This window comes from Haliotis cracherodii, unplaced genomic scaffold, assembly GCF_022045235.1.
Source record: "Haliotis cracherodii isolate W230 unplaced genomic scaffold, xgHalCrac1.p SCAF_13, whole genome shotgun sequence".
In the NCBI taxonomy this organism is placed as follows: Eukaryota; Metazoa; Mollusca; class Gastropoda; order Lepetellida; family Haliotidae; genus Haliotis; species Haliotis cracherodii.
The window spans coordinates 40,646,886-40,662,512 of record NW_027266268.1 but is presented as its reverse complement, the minus strand read 5'-3'; the positions used below and the strand labels follow the sequence as shown (position 1 = coordinate 40,662,512).

Sequence of the window (15,627 nt, the reverse complement as noted above, 5' to 3'; positions counted from 1 at the left end):
TGAACAACGAGGAGCGACCAATCGGGTTCACCGTAACAATATGTTAGTATAGTGTATATCTTTCCTCGTGATGTAAACGGAAACAAAGTGTGCATATCTCACTATTATATATGCATGACGGCGTGGTGGCTGTGGCTGAAAGGTGACGGGGCAGTCATTGTCAATGCGTCCCGTGTTGTTGACAAATATGTAACTTATATTTCTAAACATCGGCTCTTCTCATCAGCTGAGCGTCGGTGGTGTAAAGGTTAGCATGGTTGCCTTCCAAGCAGTCGATCCGGGTTCGATTCCCGGCCGACGCACATTTTGTAGTTTTGTTACTGGTTTTTATCACCTGGAATGTCAAGTCGAGGTATTGCAGGACAGACTTACACAGAATGTTAAAACTTTGAATAAGTATTTTGTACAGCGACCGTCTCAAATAGGCTACCTTGAACTGACACATGGTTGGTTACGTAGCAACGTTTGCGGGACTATTTGGGTAATCTGATCTCTTTTGATGAAGAGGAATACACCAGGTAAAAGTAATTGACAACGAACAATCCATGGTGATGGATGACAAAATGATTTGTTTGTTTGTTGTTTAACACCGCACTCAGCAATATTACAGCTATATGACGGCGGTCTGTAAATAATTAAGTCTGGACCAGACAATTCAGTGATTGACATCATGAGAATCGATCCACGCAGTTGGGATACGATGACATGCTTGCACTACGTCTGACCACCCGATCCCGTTAGCATAGTCGCCTTTGGACCCGTGAAGATCCGGGGTAGAATAGCTCTTCAGCAACCCACTAACGAGATCGGGTGGTCAGACTCGCTGACTTGGTCGATGCATGTCCACTATCCCAAATCCGTGGGTCGATGCTCATGATATCAATCACTGGATTGTCTGGTCCAGACTCGATTATTTACAGACCGTCGTCATATAGCTGCAATATTGCAACAACAAACAAACATAGCCGCCTTTGAAAAGATGCGACAAGGTATTCTGAGTGAGTATTGTTTTCGGGGCTTTTAGCACTGCTGCAGCTATGGACTTTAGGCATACATTGTTTCAAAAACATCGTTCTAACGGAAGCCATACAGTGACGTGTCGGTCCGGGGCGTTTGAAGTTAAGTGCGAGATCTATAATATCTATATGGAATAGCAAATTGCGCCACATCACATTTTTTCATGTTTTCTTAATCATCAAGTATATATATTGACAAAGCTATGACGTATTGTCCTCGGTGTGTTTGTTGAACTAGCTGACATCTAATTGTGTCCTCGGTGGGGACATTCGCTGTGTTTGTTGAACATGGTGGCCCTTCGGAACTGGTTGTATTTTGTCTGGTGTTTAATGCTTAATAAGAAATTGAATCCCCTGGTTTTTTTAACTAATGTCCCATTGTAATGTTAATCGACAGACGGTTGATAACGTAATTGTCAAGTCACAACTAGTTGTAACGCAAGGTTTAGCGCGTGACGTGACGCAAGGTTTAGCGTATGACGCCACGATGGTTTCTGTTGCCGCCATGTTGGGCAAAACCGAATATGTCAGTGACACAGAGCTGATCATCATTACTTAATTATTACTATTTATTTCAGGTAGGTATTCAAATCAAACACCAGACGCATTCCGCAGTAGGCCCTAGATACTGCTACATTACCGTTTCATGTAGGAAAACGCCAGAAAGTATTTTACAGCCGGAAGAAGCATGATTGAGGTCACAGGTCATTATGCATAGTATGTTGCAGACCCGAAATAAGGTCACGGTTGTGCTTTCTTTGAAAAACTTAAGTGAATGAGTGTGGTTTCATGCCGCTCTTAGCAATATTACAGCAATATCACCAGCAATTGGCTTCACACATTGTTCACATGTGGGAATCGAAACTGGCGTGACGAGCGAACGCTTTAACCACTGGGCTACCCGACCGCACTTTCGATACTTAGAATAGCTTAACGAAAAAAACTGTTGGAACACTTTGTATTTTTTAGGCATATTGTAGCTCTAAGTATTCTACAGTTTATTTCGTGATTGTTATCTGCCGCCCAGCGGGCGTCCGTCTGTCACGTTTCGTTTCCGGAGCATAACTCAGAAACCGTTAAATATATTTGCATGTCTGTCAGGTAGATCTACATGCTCAACTTAAACCATGGCAACAAGTTGAACATAAGAAATTTATGAATTCTTCTTTTAAATGCCAAAAAATTCAACTTGATACCCATTTAATCTGTTTAAGGTATTTTTTAAGTCATAATAAAGTGGGTTTTTTTGTGCCTACAATTTGTGTTTGTCATCATTTGGAGGTATCTCCCATAGTAGGGGAAACTGTGCATGCCTTCTACCATGTTGTCAGTATGTGCCTCAATAATGGTTGAGGGTAACTTTCGTTTAATGACTTTTATCAAATCCATCATCCCTACTTCTGCATTGATTATGACAGAGATGAGTGTGCGATAAGATGGCATACTTCTCTATGAAACTTTTTACAGTTTTCAGCACATATGGATGAAGACTTGTGTGCTGTCGGTGCAGTTCCTTCTGTCACAAAAAGTCCCAGTACCTGTTGAAAGAAAATGATACCCAGGCATGCTAGCTTTTTGTTTAACAACTCACAAATCTCAGGGCAGTACTTACCAATATATTGTTGCTGATTTGACACTCCCTCTCAAACACCAATGGCACAAGGGTTAACAAACTCAAAGTTAAGCCGCTCACCATCAAGAAAGGGACTCAAACTTATCAACTTCTCTCAAAAAAGAGTACTTGTACGGCAAAACAAGAAATGGAGCGCTTGAGGGACAATGACATTCTCCCACGTCAACATCCCCTTGTTCTTTGCCAAAGGACAAGACGTCTGTTGGGCATTTATATATGAGATCACTTCAAAGACACTTTACAGATCTAATGTCTGATATATCTGTGCACCATCACTGAAACAAGAACAGATGAGACTGCCAATGGTTATGATTTTCCTATGCCAGGTCGCAATGTTCTGTTGAAGCATTCCCAACATGGACTAGCTATGGGAATCAAAGATGCCTTCAGTACAGAGAGGCAACAGAACTACAGATACCTCCTGCTGTAGAGGCTCTCGGATGCTACATTGAGGCCAGTATTACTCTCTTGGTTGTTGTCTTCTATAGGGCACCATCGTCATCTAGGAGAACTTTCCTCATTCACTTGCGAACTCTGCTGGAGCAGCTGCCTCTCAATCAGTATAGAATTGTTATCACTGGGGACTTCAATATGCACCAGTCTGTCCGTGACAACAATGCACTATCCAACCTCATGGAGTAGTTTACATTCGCTCAGTACATCAGCAAACCAACCCACACCCTTGGGGGTACACTAGACTTGATCTTCTGTAATGAGCCCATCTCAACAGGAGTCTTTCCAGTTCCATGCACTGACCATCATCTTGTGTGGGGTGTGACGGAATAGGTGTAGTATATTGAAGTGACTGTCATTATTTCTTTGTATGTTAATCAATGTGGTAATGAACTGAACTTTTTGAATCTTAGTATTTTGCATTTAATCTACAATGTCCAAAGCAACATCTTGGGTTTGAACTGGTAATGACCATAGTCACATATCGCAAACTAATACCATTTATGTTTCTTAAAGAATATTCCATGTAGATATTATTACGAGTCAAAATGTGATTTGTAATGTTTTTTTCTTTCTCCCACCCTAATGAATTCAGTAGTAAATGTAGTGACTGGTTTTGTCACTACTTCCATCATGTTTTTGTGGAGAAGGTTTCATTTGTTTCTTGAACTTCATAGAGTTTTGCAGCATTATATTTTGTCTCTTCAGGATATTTTGCATTTACATCAAGTAGATGCACCCCTTCTGCCTTTTACTCCTTACAAAATTTTGAATATTTTCAAATGTATGTGTTTGTGTGAACAAAATTTCACTATTGTTGACATAATATACACTTCAGTTGCTGGGCAGGAGACTTGACCAAGTCAGTGCCAAACTCTTCTTTTTTTTTACAATTTCCATGACAAGAAGTTCCACCTTGGTTAAAAAAGGTTAGGGTTTGTTTAGATTTAATTATGTCATAAATTCTGCAACAGGTGTGGGGGATATAGCCACGTTAGTGGCAAACTCTTGTTTTAATTGTTCTGGTATTCTTTATTAGGCCTGGTGACATTGTTACAAATAGTACTTGTAGTTGGTAGGGATAACCAGTATCACTGTAGAAGTTAACAGAGTTACCACGTTACAGTATTTTTGAAGTACACATGTATTAGACATAATGGCAAAGAATAATATGTTACATGTGTACAAAGTGAGACTATCATAAAGGTATTGAGTTAATGGGATTGAGTGAGTGAGTGAGTATGGTTTTATGCTGCTTTTAGCAATTTTCTAGCCATATCACCAAAAATGCGCTTCATATTTTGTACCCATGTGGGGAATCGAACCCGGGTCTTTGACATGACACCGTTTAAACCACTCGGTTACCCCACTGCTCCTGAGTAAAGGAAGATAATGTAATGCTTAAACTGGCAGTGTGATCTAAGGGAGATAATCAACCCTTCCATTGCACTGGTGTACTGTACGAAAGAATGTTCAATTTTAAATGTCATGAGTTAGTTTAGTCTATGCTGCATGTTTTTTTCATTCACATGCTTTGATCTTATTCCTTTTGTACTGTTTCACTATGAGATCTCAATGTTTTCTTATTTTGTTTCTGTTATTTCTTGCATTTACATGGTTTATAAGTGAGATAAAGTGCACTCCCTGGTTTGCTTTGTTCCTCGGCATTGCCGATACCGGATTGCCTCGGTCTTACTTTCTCGACCATAACCAAGGAGGAGTGCTTTATCCTTCACATACAGTGCTTTATCCTTCACATACAGTACTTTATCCTTCACATACAGTGCTTTATCCTTCACATACAGTGCTTTATCCTTCACATACAGTACGTCTTTACCCAAATTATTGTATAGGTTGCAACCAGTCGGAGATATAGAAGTGATGGAAGTCCTATACTTTTCAAACCCGGGGAACCCAAGTCCTAAGTGGTGACCCACAGAACCGAACAGGGAACCAGTGAGTCGATACAGCTACATCAACACCATACTGAGTACCGTCAACAGCCTCTCTTATTCCGTTTACTGTCCCGTCAAAACTGACCAGATGATTTGGTCATAACGACCCCTGTGATCATGCTGATGGTTTGATGTGCTAAATGGTGGGTATCTCACAATGGTGTGATGTCACAAAGGTTTGATGTGCTAAATGGTGGGTATCTCACAATGGTGTGATGTCACAAGGTTTGATGTGCTAAATGGTGGGTATCTCACAATGGTGTGATGTCACAAAGGTTTGATGTGCTAAATGGTGGGTATCTCACAATGGTGTGATGTCACAAAGGTTTGATGTGCTAAATGGTGGGTATCTCACAATGGTGTGATGTCACAAAGGTTTTATGTGCAAAATGGTGTGATGTCACAAAGGTTATATGTGCTAAATCGTATCTCACAATGGTGTGATGTGGAACTAGGTCACCAGGTGGGCATCTCAGAACTGTGTGACAATAATAAACTTGTCTGTCTTATATGACCTTCAGAACTGTTAACAGATCATACACACAACAAACTTATACTCCACAAAAAGACATAAATAGAACACAAAGCTGTCAGACTTCTATTTGGTTTGTTTTATTCAACATGAACAGGGCTTATATTACAATGATTCTGTACATGTTCCCGGTGACATCAACAATTGTCTGGACTGTGTCACCATGTCACACCTGCCGGGGGACTGTGTCACCTCGTTCTTGCAGTGAGGAAGTCTGGTGTAAAAGATACCTCATAATTCCTCACACATCTTTTAGATACATTCTATTTGGTAATCCACACTCAATACATCTTGACTAGATTTAACACATCCTAACCTTTGAGCAGTGCCTCTTGCAAACATCTTCATCGTAACATTTGAGTATTGCCTCTTGCAAACACCTTCATCATAACATTTGAGTATTACCTCTTGCAAACACCTTCATCATAACATTTGAGTATTACCTCTTGCAAACACCTTCATCGTAACACTTAAGTAATGTCTCTTGTAAAGACCATCGTAACATTTGTAGTGCTTCTTGCCAAGAACTAGCTCATCATGACATGTTGCTCGTCACCCAAACACTCTTGTTAATTCACAGACACTTCCAGTGTAGATGTATAACATCGCAATTTACTCTAAATTGTAACACAATTTCACATCCTGTATATATGAAGTAGAATGCAACTTACACATATCGTAACACACATTTACATCATGTACACCTGGTAGGTGTACCAGATCGTAATTCATTAAGATACACAACTGTGTAAACAGTCTCTATGGCGTTGTTCACTCATGACACATATATACCTTCTTTTGCAAGCCCTCACTCGCTTCGATCCCCTCACTGGCATCATCATGATCATCGACATGTTAATCATAACAATTAATTATGAAAATATAACAGTAGTATTTTATTCTGTATTTCACCATACTCACACATTACTTAGAAAACCCATTACCGTTATCATTTCATGTCTCCAAAAATTAAAATAGTAAATAATGAGCAATGAGCTAACTCTCGATCTTTGTAATTAAGATGATGATGGATAGAATCTGTATTCATTTCACTGATGTTAATTTTCACATGATAAGTGGGTTTATATTCACATGATCTTCACTTGGTGGTTCTTATTGATCTGGTCCCAAAAGACTATCAAAGACCATTGTTTTGTACTAAGTATCTAGTACTAAGTAAGTATCGACTACTTAGTAGGTATAGTACCATGCTGGAATCTGGTACTGGGGAGGGATGACACTACAAGAGGGTGGATCTTTAATTTGAGCAGAGTGACTGTTTCCAGCAGTAAAGTATTAAATAATACCCAATGTAATTTATGCAAGTTTAAAATTAATTTTGTTTATAAAGGAGTAAACTTCACTTGTCGTTGTAGTCTGAAGTATTAAAAGACATGGCCATCAACCTCACAAAAACCTCCCCACACCAACTGTTGAGTCGTGCTTCACATAATTATGCTGGAGATTCTGGGAATTCCCCCAACTGTGTCGTTTCAACACAATCTGCCAAATCTTACTTCACTTAAACATGCTGGCGATATTAAGTGCTCTTCTTAAGTATTATTTGCTGAATCTTACTTCAATCAATGATGCTGCACATTTTATGACTGCCTCTGCCGAATGTGACTTAACAATATTATGTTGGGGATTTTATGAATGCTTCTGACATCCTGTTTCCCCACTGTCTGCTGAATGTCCCTTATCTTATTAAGGTGGAGTAATTAATGAGTGCTTCCAGCAATGCTGTCTTCATGCTTTCTAGGTCATCCCTTCGCATTCATGTTCAAAGTTCTGCACAGGTTGGAGATTAACACAATTAGTCCATTAGTCCATAAAGTATTAGAATTAAGTTTGAAAACATTTGAAATCCAGTCCTAATTATTTGCTATAATCATTGTCCGTGTACACACCTGAAGTAAAGATGTGTCAGAATGAAGGGTACTTTATCTAGCCTAAACAGTCAACTAATGATAAACTGTCACAAAAAGATTATTGATTCACATGTAATCTTTTTGTAAACTTTTTTTTATCACTTCAACGAGATGCTTTACTTTACAGTTTTATGGAAAAAAAGGGTTGCATTTTTGTGATCACAACCCACAAATCGATTTGCACACAAGAAACATGAGGGGTTCATCAGGAACTGTGTGTACTTATTAAATGTATGTCAAAGAGAGGGTGTGACATTTGTGTACTGATTTCGTGGACATTTATTTTTATTCTCCAGTACCTTATATAAGAATCTCCCAACCTTCTGAGAAACACTCCTAAATGCCTGGGTACTGCTGGATTCTAGGACAAAATACTCAAGTGTGCTGTTATAACATAAGCTTATAACCCTGTTGCATAGGATCATTGTGTCCGGAGTCATACCACTCTGACTTGCCCTCACACAGTACAAACATATAGCACAGAGTTGGTAGAAAAATAGCCACATATGTCTCCACTGGCATGTGATACTCTCACCTGCTGATAAACAATTCATATCTCACTCGGTGCATATATCCAAGTAATCACCATTGTACATATATAAAACTACATTCTACAGCTGTAATGTCAACATTGTACATAGCCTCAGCTGAAGTGTCAACATTGTACATAGCCACAGCTGTAATGTCAACATTGTACATAGCCACAGCTGAAGTGTCAACATTGTACATAGTCTCAGCTGAAGTGTCAACATTGTACATAGCCTCAGCTGAAGTGTCAACATTGTACATAGCCACAGCTGAAGTGTCAACATTGTACATAGCCACAGCTGAAGTGTCAACATTGTACATAGCCTCAGCTGTAATGTCAACATTGTACATAGCCACATCATATAGCCTGTAGGTGCAGACAGTAAGCATATATCTGTCCTTAAAAAAGTAAAGTTTGTATAATATTGTGTTAATAACAATTCTATGTCGGTTGAGCACCCCTTTTATGCAAAAGTAACATTTAAACAAATCATTTATCTCATCTCTACATGCTGTACATGTGTTATCTCAAACAGAAACAGCTAGTAAAATACATATTTGTCAAACCTTAATCTAATCAGTATCTTCAACACCAACATTTAACAGTCTAGTAAAGTCATTAAAAACATATACCGGGGTATATAACAATGTGAATACTTTTTACCATTATAAAATATAATTATTACAATTAATTACCATTAACATAATCTTTCATTTCAACAAGATTTGATATACAATAAGATCTGATTCTCAACAAAACAGTTCATGTTTCATTAATCCAGTCCCGTTTCAGTCTGGATGACAGAGTTGCAACTTGAGCACCCCGGTTAGATGTGCAGGACATCAGATGGACCCTGACGGACAGAGCAACCGTTGGCCGAAACGCTTTCCTTTCTTCAGTTGCCGCAGAGGAGAAGCACGCCCACTTCCTGTTTGTACCCCTCAACGAAAAATATAGTTGGACGTGGCTAGCTTCTCATGGAAATCCTATCAAAGTCTCACCGAGAGTCCCCAGTCAAGGTGCACCTCAGAAACATCCATTCACCTCCACAGGGCATACAGAATGGTGGATTAATTCAAACTTTACTTATGAACATATCGTACTTGTCATTCTCTATATATCCAGGGCCCACTTGCACAGAACAATCTTAGTAACAACTTATCTTAGGCGCCTACAGTCCACTATACAATCACCATACAACTGTCCTATTCCACATCCACAAACTGATCTTAGCGCGATTGTAAGACGGCTTGGATTTAAGATCGCGATCCTAGCTAAGATTGAAATCTTCAATGGTGGAGGTGCAAATATCTTAAACTCGACCCGTCTACAGATGTCTGCAGACGCGCATACCTTGCTGCGCAAACAATAAGTGGATCGGGTAATGACACACAACATTACCTCCCTCCATTGCACCTTGCACAGTTTTAAGAAAAGTCCCAATTAATTGAAGGAAATGATTTTTAGTATGATGGCATATATTTTTGTCGGCATTAATACTGTCATGATTTTGGAATTGTTAGAGAAATACCTACTCATGTTTTATTAAAAGTATTGAAATACGAATAAATACATTATTTACTGACCCAATAATTATACACATTAAAATAAATAATAATAGTATGTCCTGATAACATAACAAGTAAATGTAGGATGGTCATCTATTTGGGGGAGCTTTTAAAAAAATCCTAAATATATCCTTGTTTTCGTTTCGCTGCTGTAACAAAGGATGTTATGATTACCTTTTCAAAACACCGAAAGACGAGGATTTCAAGAATGCATGGACAGGAAATAAGAATAATGTTTTGAGAAAGCAGTTGTTAAATATATATTCACTGGGTATTAATTATATTCATAATTATTTTTAAAAAGTGTGAATTTTACTTTTGCTATTTATGGGACATTTTACACAAATTTCAAATGTCTCATCATGTGTATTTGCTTGTTTGATGAGTATCTGTATTTTTTCCTTTTAAATTCAGTTATTAAAACGCTTGTCCCCGTCCCACTCGATTTTAGATTAAAACGTATGATTTTGCTCTTCAGCTTGTATTTACTTGTAGATTAAGTTAATGATAAACCAAAGACAAAATAACTGACACGAATGTGACCCAAACGAAATACAGGGGAGCTCAGCGATTCTACAACATTAATACACTGAGCAAGGTAGATTCTACTCTATCGGCTTGTACAAAGGGAAACCACTCCCATTTAAAGTATAAACTAAGATTAGCTGCCCTTGATTGATCTAAAAGGTCATGGACATTACAAATCGCTTGCAGACGACTTAGGTTTTCATCCTTCCCTTGATTAGTGAAAAGGTGTGTTGTGTCACACTTCTTTCAGCATTGAGTCGGGTGGGAATAATTCTTTTAGATATCTACTCGATAGTTTTGTGGTTCACTATCTCAGTTAACAATATTTCTTGCGTTAAATCTGTGGTGCATTCTTCGTGTTGTAGAAGTGTAGATTCGAATCATAAAGTTTCACGAAATAAAGAGGCAATGTTTGAACATAAAGCAGATTATTTATGTGAAATAAGCCCTGTCTTGCACACCATTTTGTCAAGTTTATTCAGGGACTACAACGATCTTAGCTACTTAAGATTTGTCCAGACCAATTGCAAGTTTCGATTGTAGCTTACAATATTCCTCGCCTTCAATCGCTTTGTGCAAGTGGATGGCGATTGTAGCCAAAGCCTAAGATCACAATCGTAAGGATTTACAATAATCACAGCGCTAAGATTGTTCTGGGCAAGTGGACCAAGGTCTCATAGAATTATTAAACAGACAAATAAAGAATTCTTTTCAACAAACTCTATTTCAGGCAGAAACAATCAGCAGAATTTCTACTTCTCATTCGTTGATAATTTTCCATATTTTTGGGTTTTAATGATCAGGTAGTTGCCGCACCAGTCTAGATACGTCCATGTTCAAGCATACCCTTTACTCAAGGCTCACTAGAATATGGTAGTAAGTCTTCCATGTCTAAACATCAGACAAAATATAAATTGTATATACATATTTTCATATTTCTTCAAATACAAAATAAACATTTATCCATGTGCTGTAGTCAGGAACCCCAGTGTTCAAGTGGTCAACATTTTAGTAAACCTACACCAACCCCTGGATCCATTCCCCGGTTCTCGCAGTCTCAAATTACCTGCCCTTGATTTCCATTTGCCAATTGGATTGGCTACCCTACTAGATCTTACGCACCAATCAGAATGTGAGTTACAAACCAGCCTCATTGTTGGGTTGGCCAATGCCATTGATTATGGTTGCGAGAAATCCAAGATAGAAAAACTAACTGACACGCAAAAGAAATCTTTTTGCTGGAAAGGATGTCTCCATGTCCTGGTCAGTAAAATGTTGGGTACTTTGCGATTGCAAGAACCAGGAATGGTTTGGTTTGTTGTTCTATGCCGCACTCAGCAATGTTCCAGTTATATGACGGCGGTCTGAACCAGACAATCCAGTGATTAACATAATGAACATGAATCCACGCAATTGGGATCGATGACATGCATCAATGAAGTATCCAGAGGTTGGTGTAGCCCTGGAGATACAGAGGATAGTGGCTGTGGTCATCATCATCATCTCAAACTTACTAATCCACACAGCAAAGCCATCAAATACTAATTAACTGTATTCTTACATTCAAAAGTGTTAAAATATTACGTCACATATGGTATGATTATCAAGATTATATGTGAATGACACAAATGCATTTGTTTGAGAATATTAGGTAACACCCATGTAACTATCTTCTTACAAACTCTCCTCCCTGTCGAGAAGGGGGGGTGGGGGGACACATTGCCTCCTCTCGTGACTGCATACAGTGTCGACATGAGAAACCAAAGACATCACATCAGAACACATCCAGATATACACAGACCTCTCTATCATCACCAACTGAGGTCGTATCCTACAAATCATAAATTCCAAAAAGTAAAACGCTTTGATTTTAAACTGATTAATTGTAAAGTATAGATAAAAAATCCCACGCTGCAACACTACATGCTATAAAGCTGGTATAGCAACGTGTTGTATGTAACATGTGTATATATGTGTATACATGGCTTCAGTGTGTACATATAGTAAACAAGTAGACATACTTTGTGACACACTTGTGCAAACAAGTGTCAAAATGCTTGTGCTATATACAGAGGTAAACAATTGAGACAGTTAGTGTACACCGTAAATACGATATGCAAAGGGGTATATGCAAAAAGTATATTTTTTTCTAAAATATTACAAATCTGAGCACTATGGTGTAAAATGCCACAAAACAAATCTAAATGATAAAGTCTGAGTGCAATACAAAGGAGCTGGGAGTATTGGATGATATTTGAACACAAGTCGCGGAGAAAAGGATAAACAAGAAAACATCATTGAGAAGGTTACATACCTGAACGCTGAAACAATACGCATCTGAACAATTTGGGTACAATATACATAGCTGAACGCTGAGCATACAGATGTGATCGGGGTTGCAGTGATATGATGGGCGGCCAGTAGGGCTGTAACGATTCACCGATACCTACGATATCATCGATACTTAGGTACACACGATACTTGAATCGTCAGTTTGTGAGATTTCGATACACTATAAATAGAAACAGGAACTCGTTTTCTTTGTTAAAGTTTTTGAGATGTCAACACATAAATTTTTGAATTAAGAGTTCTATTTCAGTGATTTCATCATTTCTTACTATTTGATGTGATGTATCGTGACACCAGAAGTATCGTCAGTCCGTATTGTGATACAAATGGTATCGCAAGATACCAGGTGATACTCGGCCCTGCCTGGCATGATACACGTGATTCTTACTAGTGCTGGGACGATACACTGATGAATTGGTGGATCGCTATATTTTACTTCCTGATACAAGAATAGATCACACTCACGCACAAAGTAAAAAATATTGATTCATACCTTAAATGTTTACTTTATTGGCTGTTACACTAAACACTAATTAGTAGTAAACATTTGTAGTGAATAAGTAAATATTTTCATCCATTGCGCCATACTTGACAGTGCTATCTGTAAATCGTCAGTGTGTCAGGTGTTTGACTATCCTGTCTATGAAAGAGATGATACACACCAGAGATAAGAGCACATGCAAGTATCATGACTCGTATCGGATCGCGACCAAGATATCGTGATGCGTATCGGATCTGACAGTTGGTGTATTGTACCAGCCCTAATTCTTGCGCGAACGAATCGGCCACATAAAGCATGTGTAGCAGACAGACTCCGGAGGAGGAGTTATTAGGATCAGCACGGACACGTTGAGGGTCAACAAAAGCACAACTTACGTCCAAACAGGACTCTACAGGGTTAACTACTCAAGGCTTCAAATTCATCCAGAGTCATCGCGTCCAGTCGGCGAGGGCCGGTCTGTGACGGAGTGTTCGACTCCTCCGAGTTATCACTTGCGTCATCGGAGGTGTAACTGATGCGCATCCTCCACCGGTTCTGACCGGTCATCCCTAGGGGGCGCTGTGGACTGCTGCTCAGGTTGTTGACCTTCAGGTCAAGCTTCTGGCGTGGCGACCCGACCGTATGCACGTCACGGTTGTCGTTGAAGTTGTCAAAGCGGTTGCCATGACTACTCTTGACAGTGCTGGTGTTGCTACTGGCATACGTTGAATAATAATCACTGTCCGACGGAATATTGGCGTTAGAATCACGATCTCCAGAACTGGATGAACCATGTGCTGTTCGCGTAGGTCTACGAAATTTGGGCGGTGGATCGATTTTTGGAGTGTGGCTGGTTCCAACCTTCAGATCCAGTCTGTTCCCGCTAGCATCCTGAGGCGGACAGGGCGTGATGACCTTCACCTTGTCCTCATTCATCTCCTTCCTCCCGTCATCAGAATTGTTTGTGAAGGAGTTCCTGAAAGGATTGCCATTGATATTGTTAGCGAGTGTGGTGGGTGGTGCAGCGCTGCCGTAGGGCACGCACCAGCCATTGGACTCCGCGTGGGTCAGGTTGTAGGACAGGCTCTCAGACGACATCTCCCGATGGCCACTGTCTGGCGAGTCTGTGTCCAGGCCTGCCTTCGTGTTCTCAAACAACGCATTGTCGGACACGTTGCTGATGTATGAGTTGTCCACCTCGCGGAACTCGGGGATGTACACTGGTCCAGGGCGTGGCGTTGTTGGGTCCGGCAACATCGGCACCTGAAACACCACATGCAATAGTTTTTTTGTTTTTTTTTAAATATTTTTATTTCAATTGGTATATGAGGTATATACGTGTAGTCATTCATAGAATCTTAAAACATAATCAGATATAAGTACGTACATATATTGATTGACTGAGAAATTATAATAAGTAGGCTGATAATTCCTTCCATTTTCTGTTGAATCTATTAATACTACCATTTTTCTTTGCAATAAACTTTTCTATTTTACATACATCTTTCAATATTTTTATGAAAAAAGGAAAGCATAATGGAGTTTTCTTAATGCTTGACTGGTGAATGTATTTTTTTGCAAGAAGATTATATGGTTGAAAAGGTAGTTGTTTTTGTTGTAAAAATGCAATACCGGGTAGTTAGCACAGTGGCGTGTTTGATTTCGTCAAGGCAGACGGGGATCTTATTGAGTCAAAGGCAGACAACACTCGGACAACTTGGCAGACCCAGCAGTCTTATCTGCTAATTCAAATATTGTTATTTATATGAATCTAGCATCAGGGGAATATCATGAACATCATTCAATTACACAGTCTCGATTAACACACAGGCCAACCCCACACAGTATCAAGTCCATACCTGTGGTGGAGTCTGGAACAGCACCTCCGATGACGTCACGCCGCTGACCTTGATCTCGAGGTCCTGTATGCGGGACACCAGCTGGGTCACATGATCCAGGAGGTCCCGGTTGTGCATTAGCAGCTGGTGAGCTCGAGCCTGGAAAACCCAGTGAGTGAGTGAGCGTTTTTTATGCCAGTTTTAGCAATATTCTTCCTATTACTGACATATCATCGTCTATGCTAAAAAGTTTGGAGCCTACTACCCTGATCCTGTCACATGACATGATTTTCATAAGATTTTTGTCTTAATGAATGGAAGCTTACTACACTGAAAGAAATATTAATAGACTGGGACTTTGGACTAGTGGCTAAAGTCACAGACTGATATCACATCCCGCGACATCAGAAGAAGGCTTTATCCATTGTGAGTGAGTGAGTATGGTTTTACGCCGCTTTTAGCAATATTCCAGCAATATCACGGCGGGGGACACCAGAAATGGGCTTCACACATTGTACCCATGTCGGGAATCGAACCCGGGTCTTCGGCGTGATGAGCGAACGCTTTAACCATTATCCATTGTGAGGAATGGAACCAAAGTCTTCAACACTTTAACCACGTGTCTACCCCACTGACCCAATGAGTACACGTAGTTGTTCTATCCATTGTAGCAAGTCCAGTCACCGCTAAGTGGGATCTACCCGTGAAGATTCGGAGTAGAATAGGTCTTCAGCAACCCATCCTTGCCGTAAAAGGCGACTATGCTCGTCGTAAGAGGCAACTAACGGGAATGGGTGGTCAGGCTCGCTGACTT

At 39.7% G+C, this 15,627-nt stretch overlaps 1 protein-coding gene and 1 non-coding gene across 2 annotated transcripts in view; one reads left to right on the top strand and one right to left on the bottom strand.

The window, feature by feature from the left end:
* Positions 1-230: 230 nt before the first annotated feature.
* Trnag-ucc (transfer RNA glycine (anticodon UCC)) lies at positions 231-302 on the top strand. The gene has a single exon. It is a non-coding gene; the product is annotated as a tRNA-Gly (tRNA).
* A 5,362-nt stretch (positions 303-5,664) lies between these two features.
* LOC139459935 (carboxyl-terminal PDZ ligand of neuronal nitric oxide synthase protein-like) overlaps positions 5,665-15,627 on the bottom strand; it is a 215,285-nt gene continuing 205,322 nt past the window's right edge. Inside the window, exons 9-10 of the mRNA XM_071241670.1 lie at positions 14,835-14,972; positions 5,665-14,238 (exon numbers count right to left, since the gene is read on the bottom strand). Of these exons, the coding sequence (XP_071097771.1) occupies positions 13,393-14,238; positions 14,835-14,972 (984 nt within the window). The 3' untranslated portion in view covers positions 5,665-13,392. The remainder of the gene's footprint in view (positions 14,239-14,834; positions 14,973-15,627) is intronic.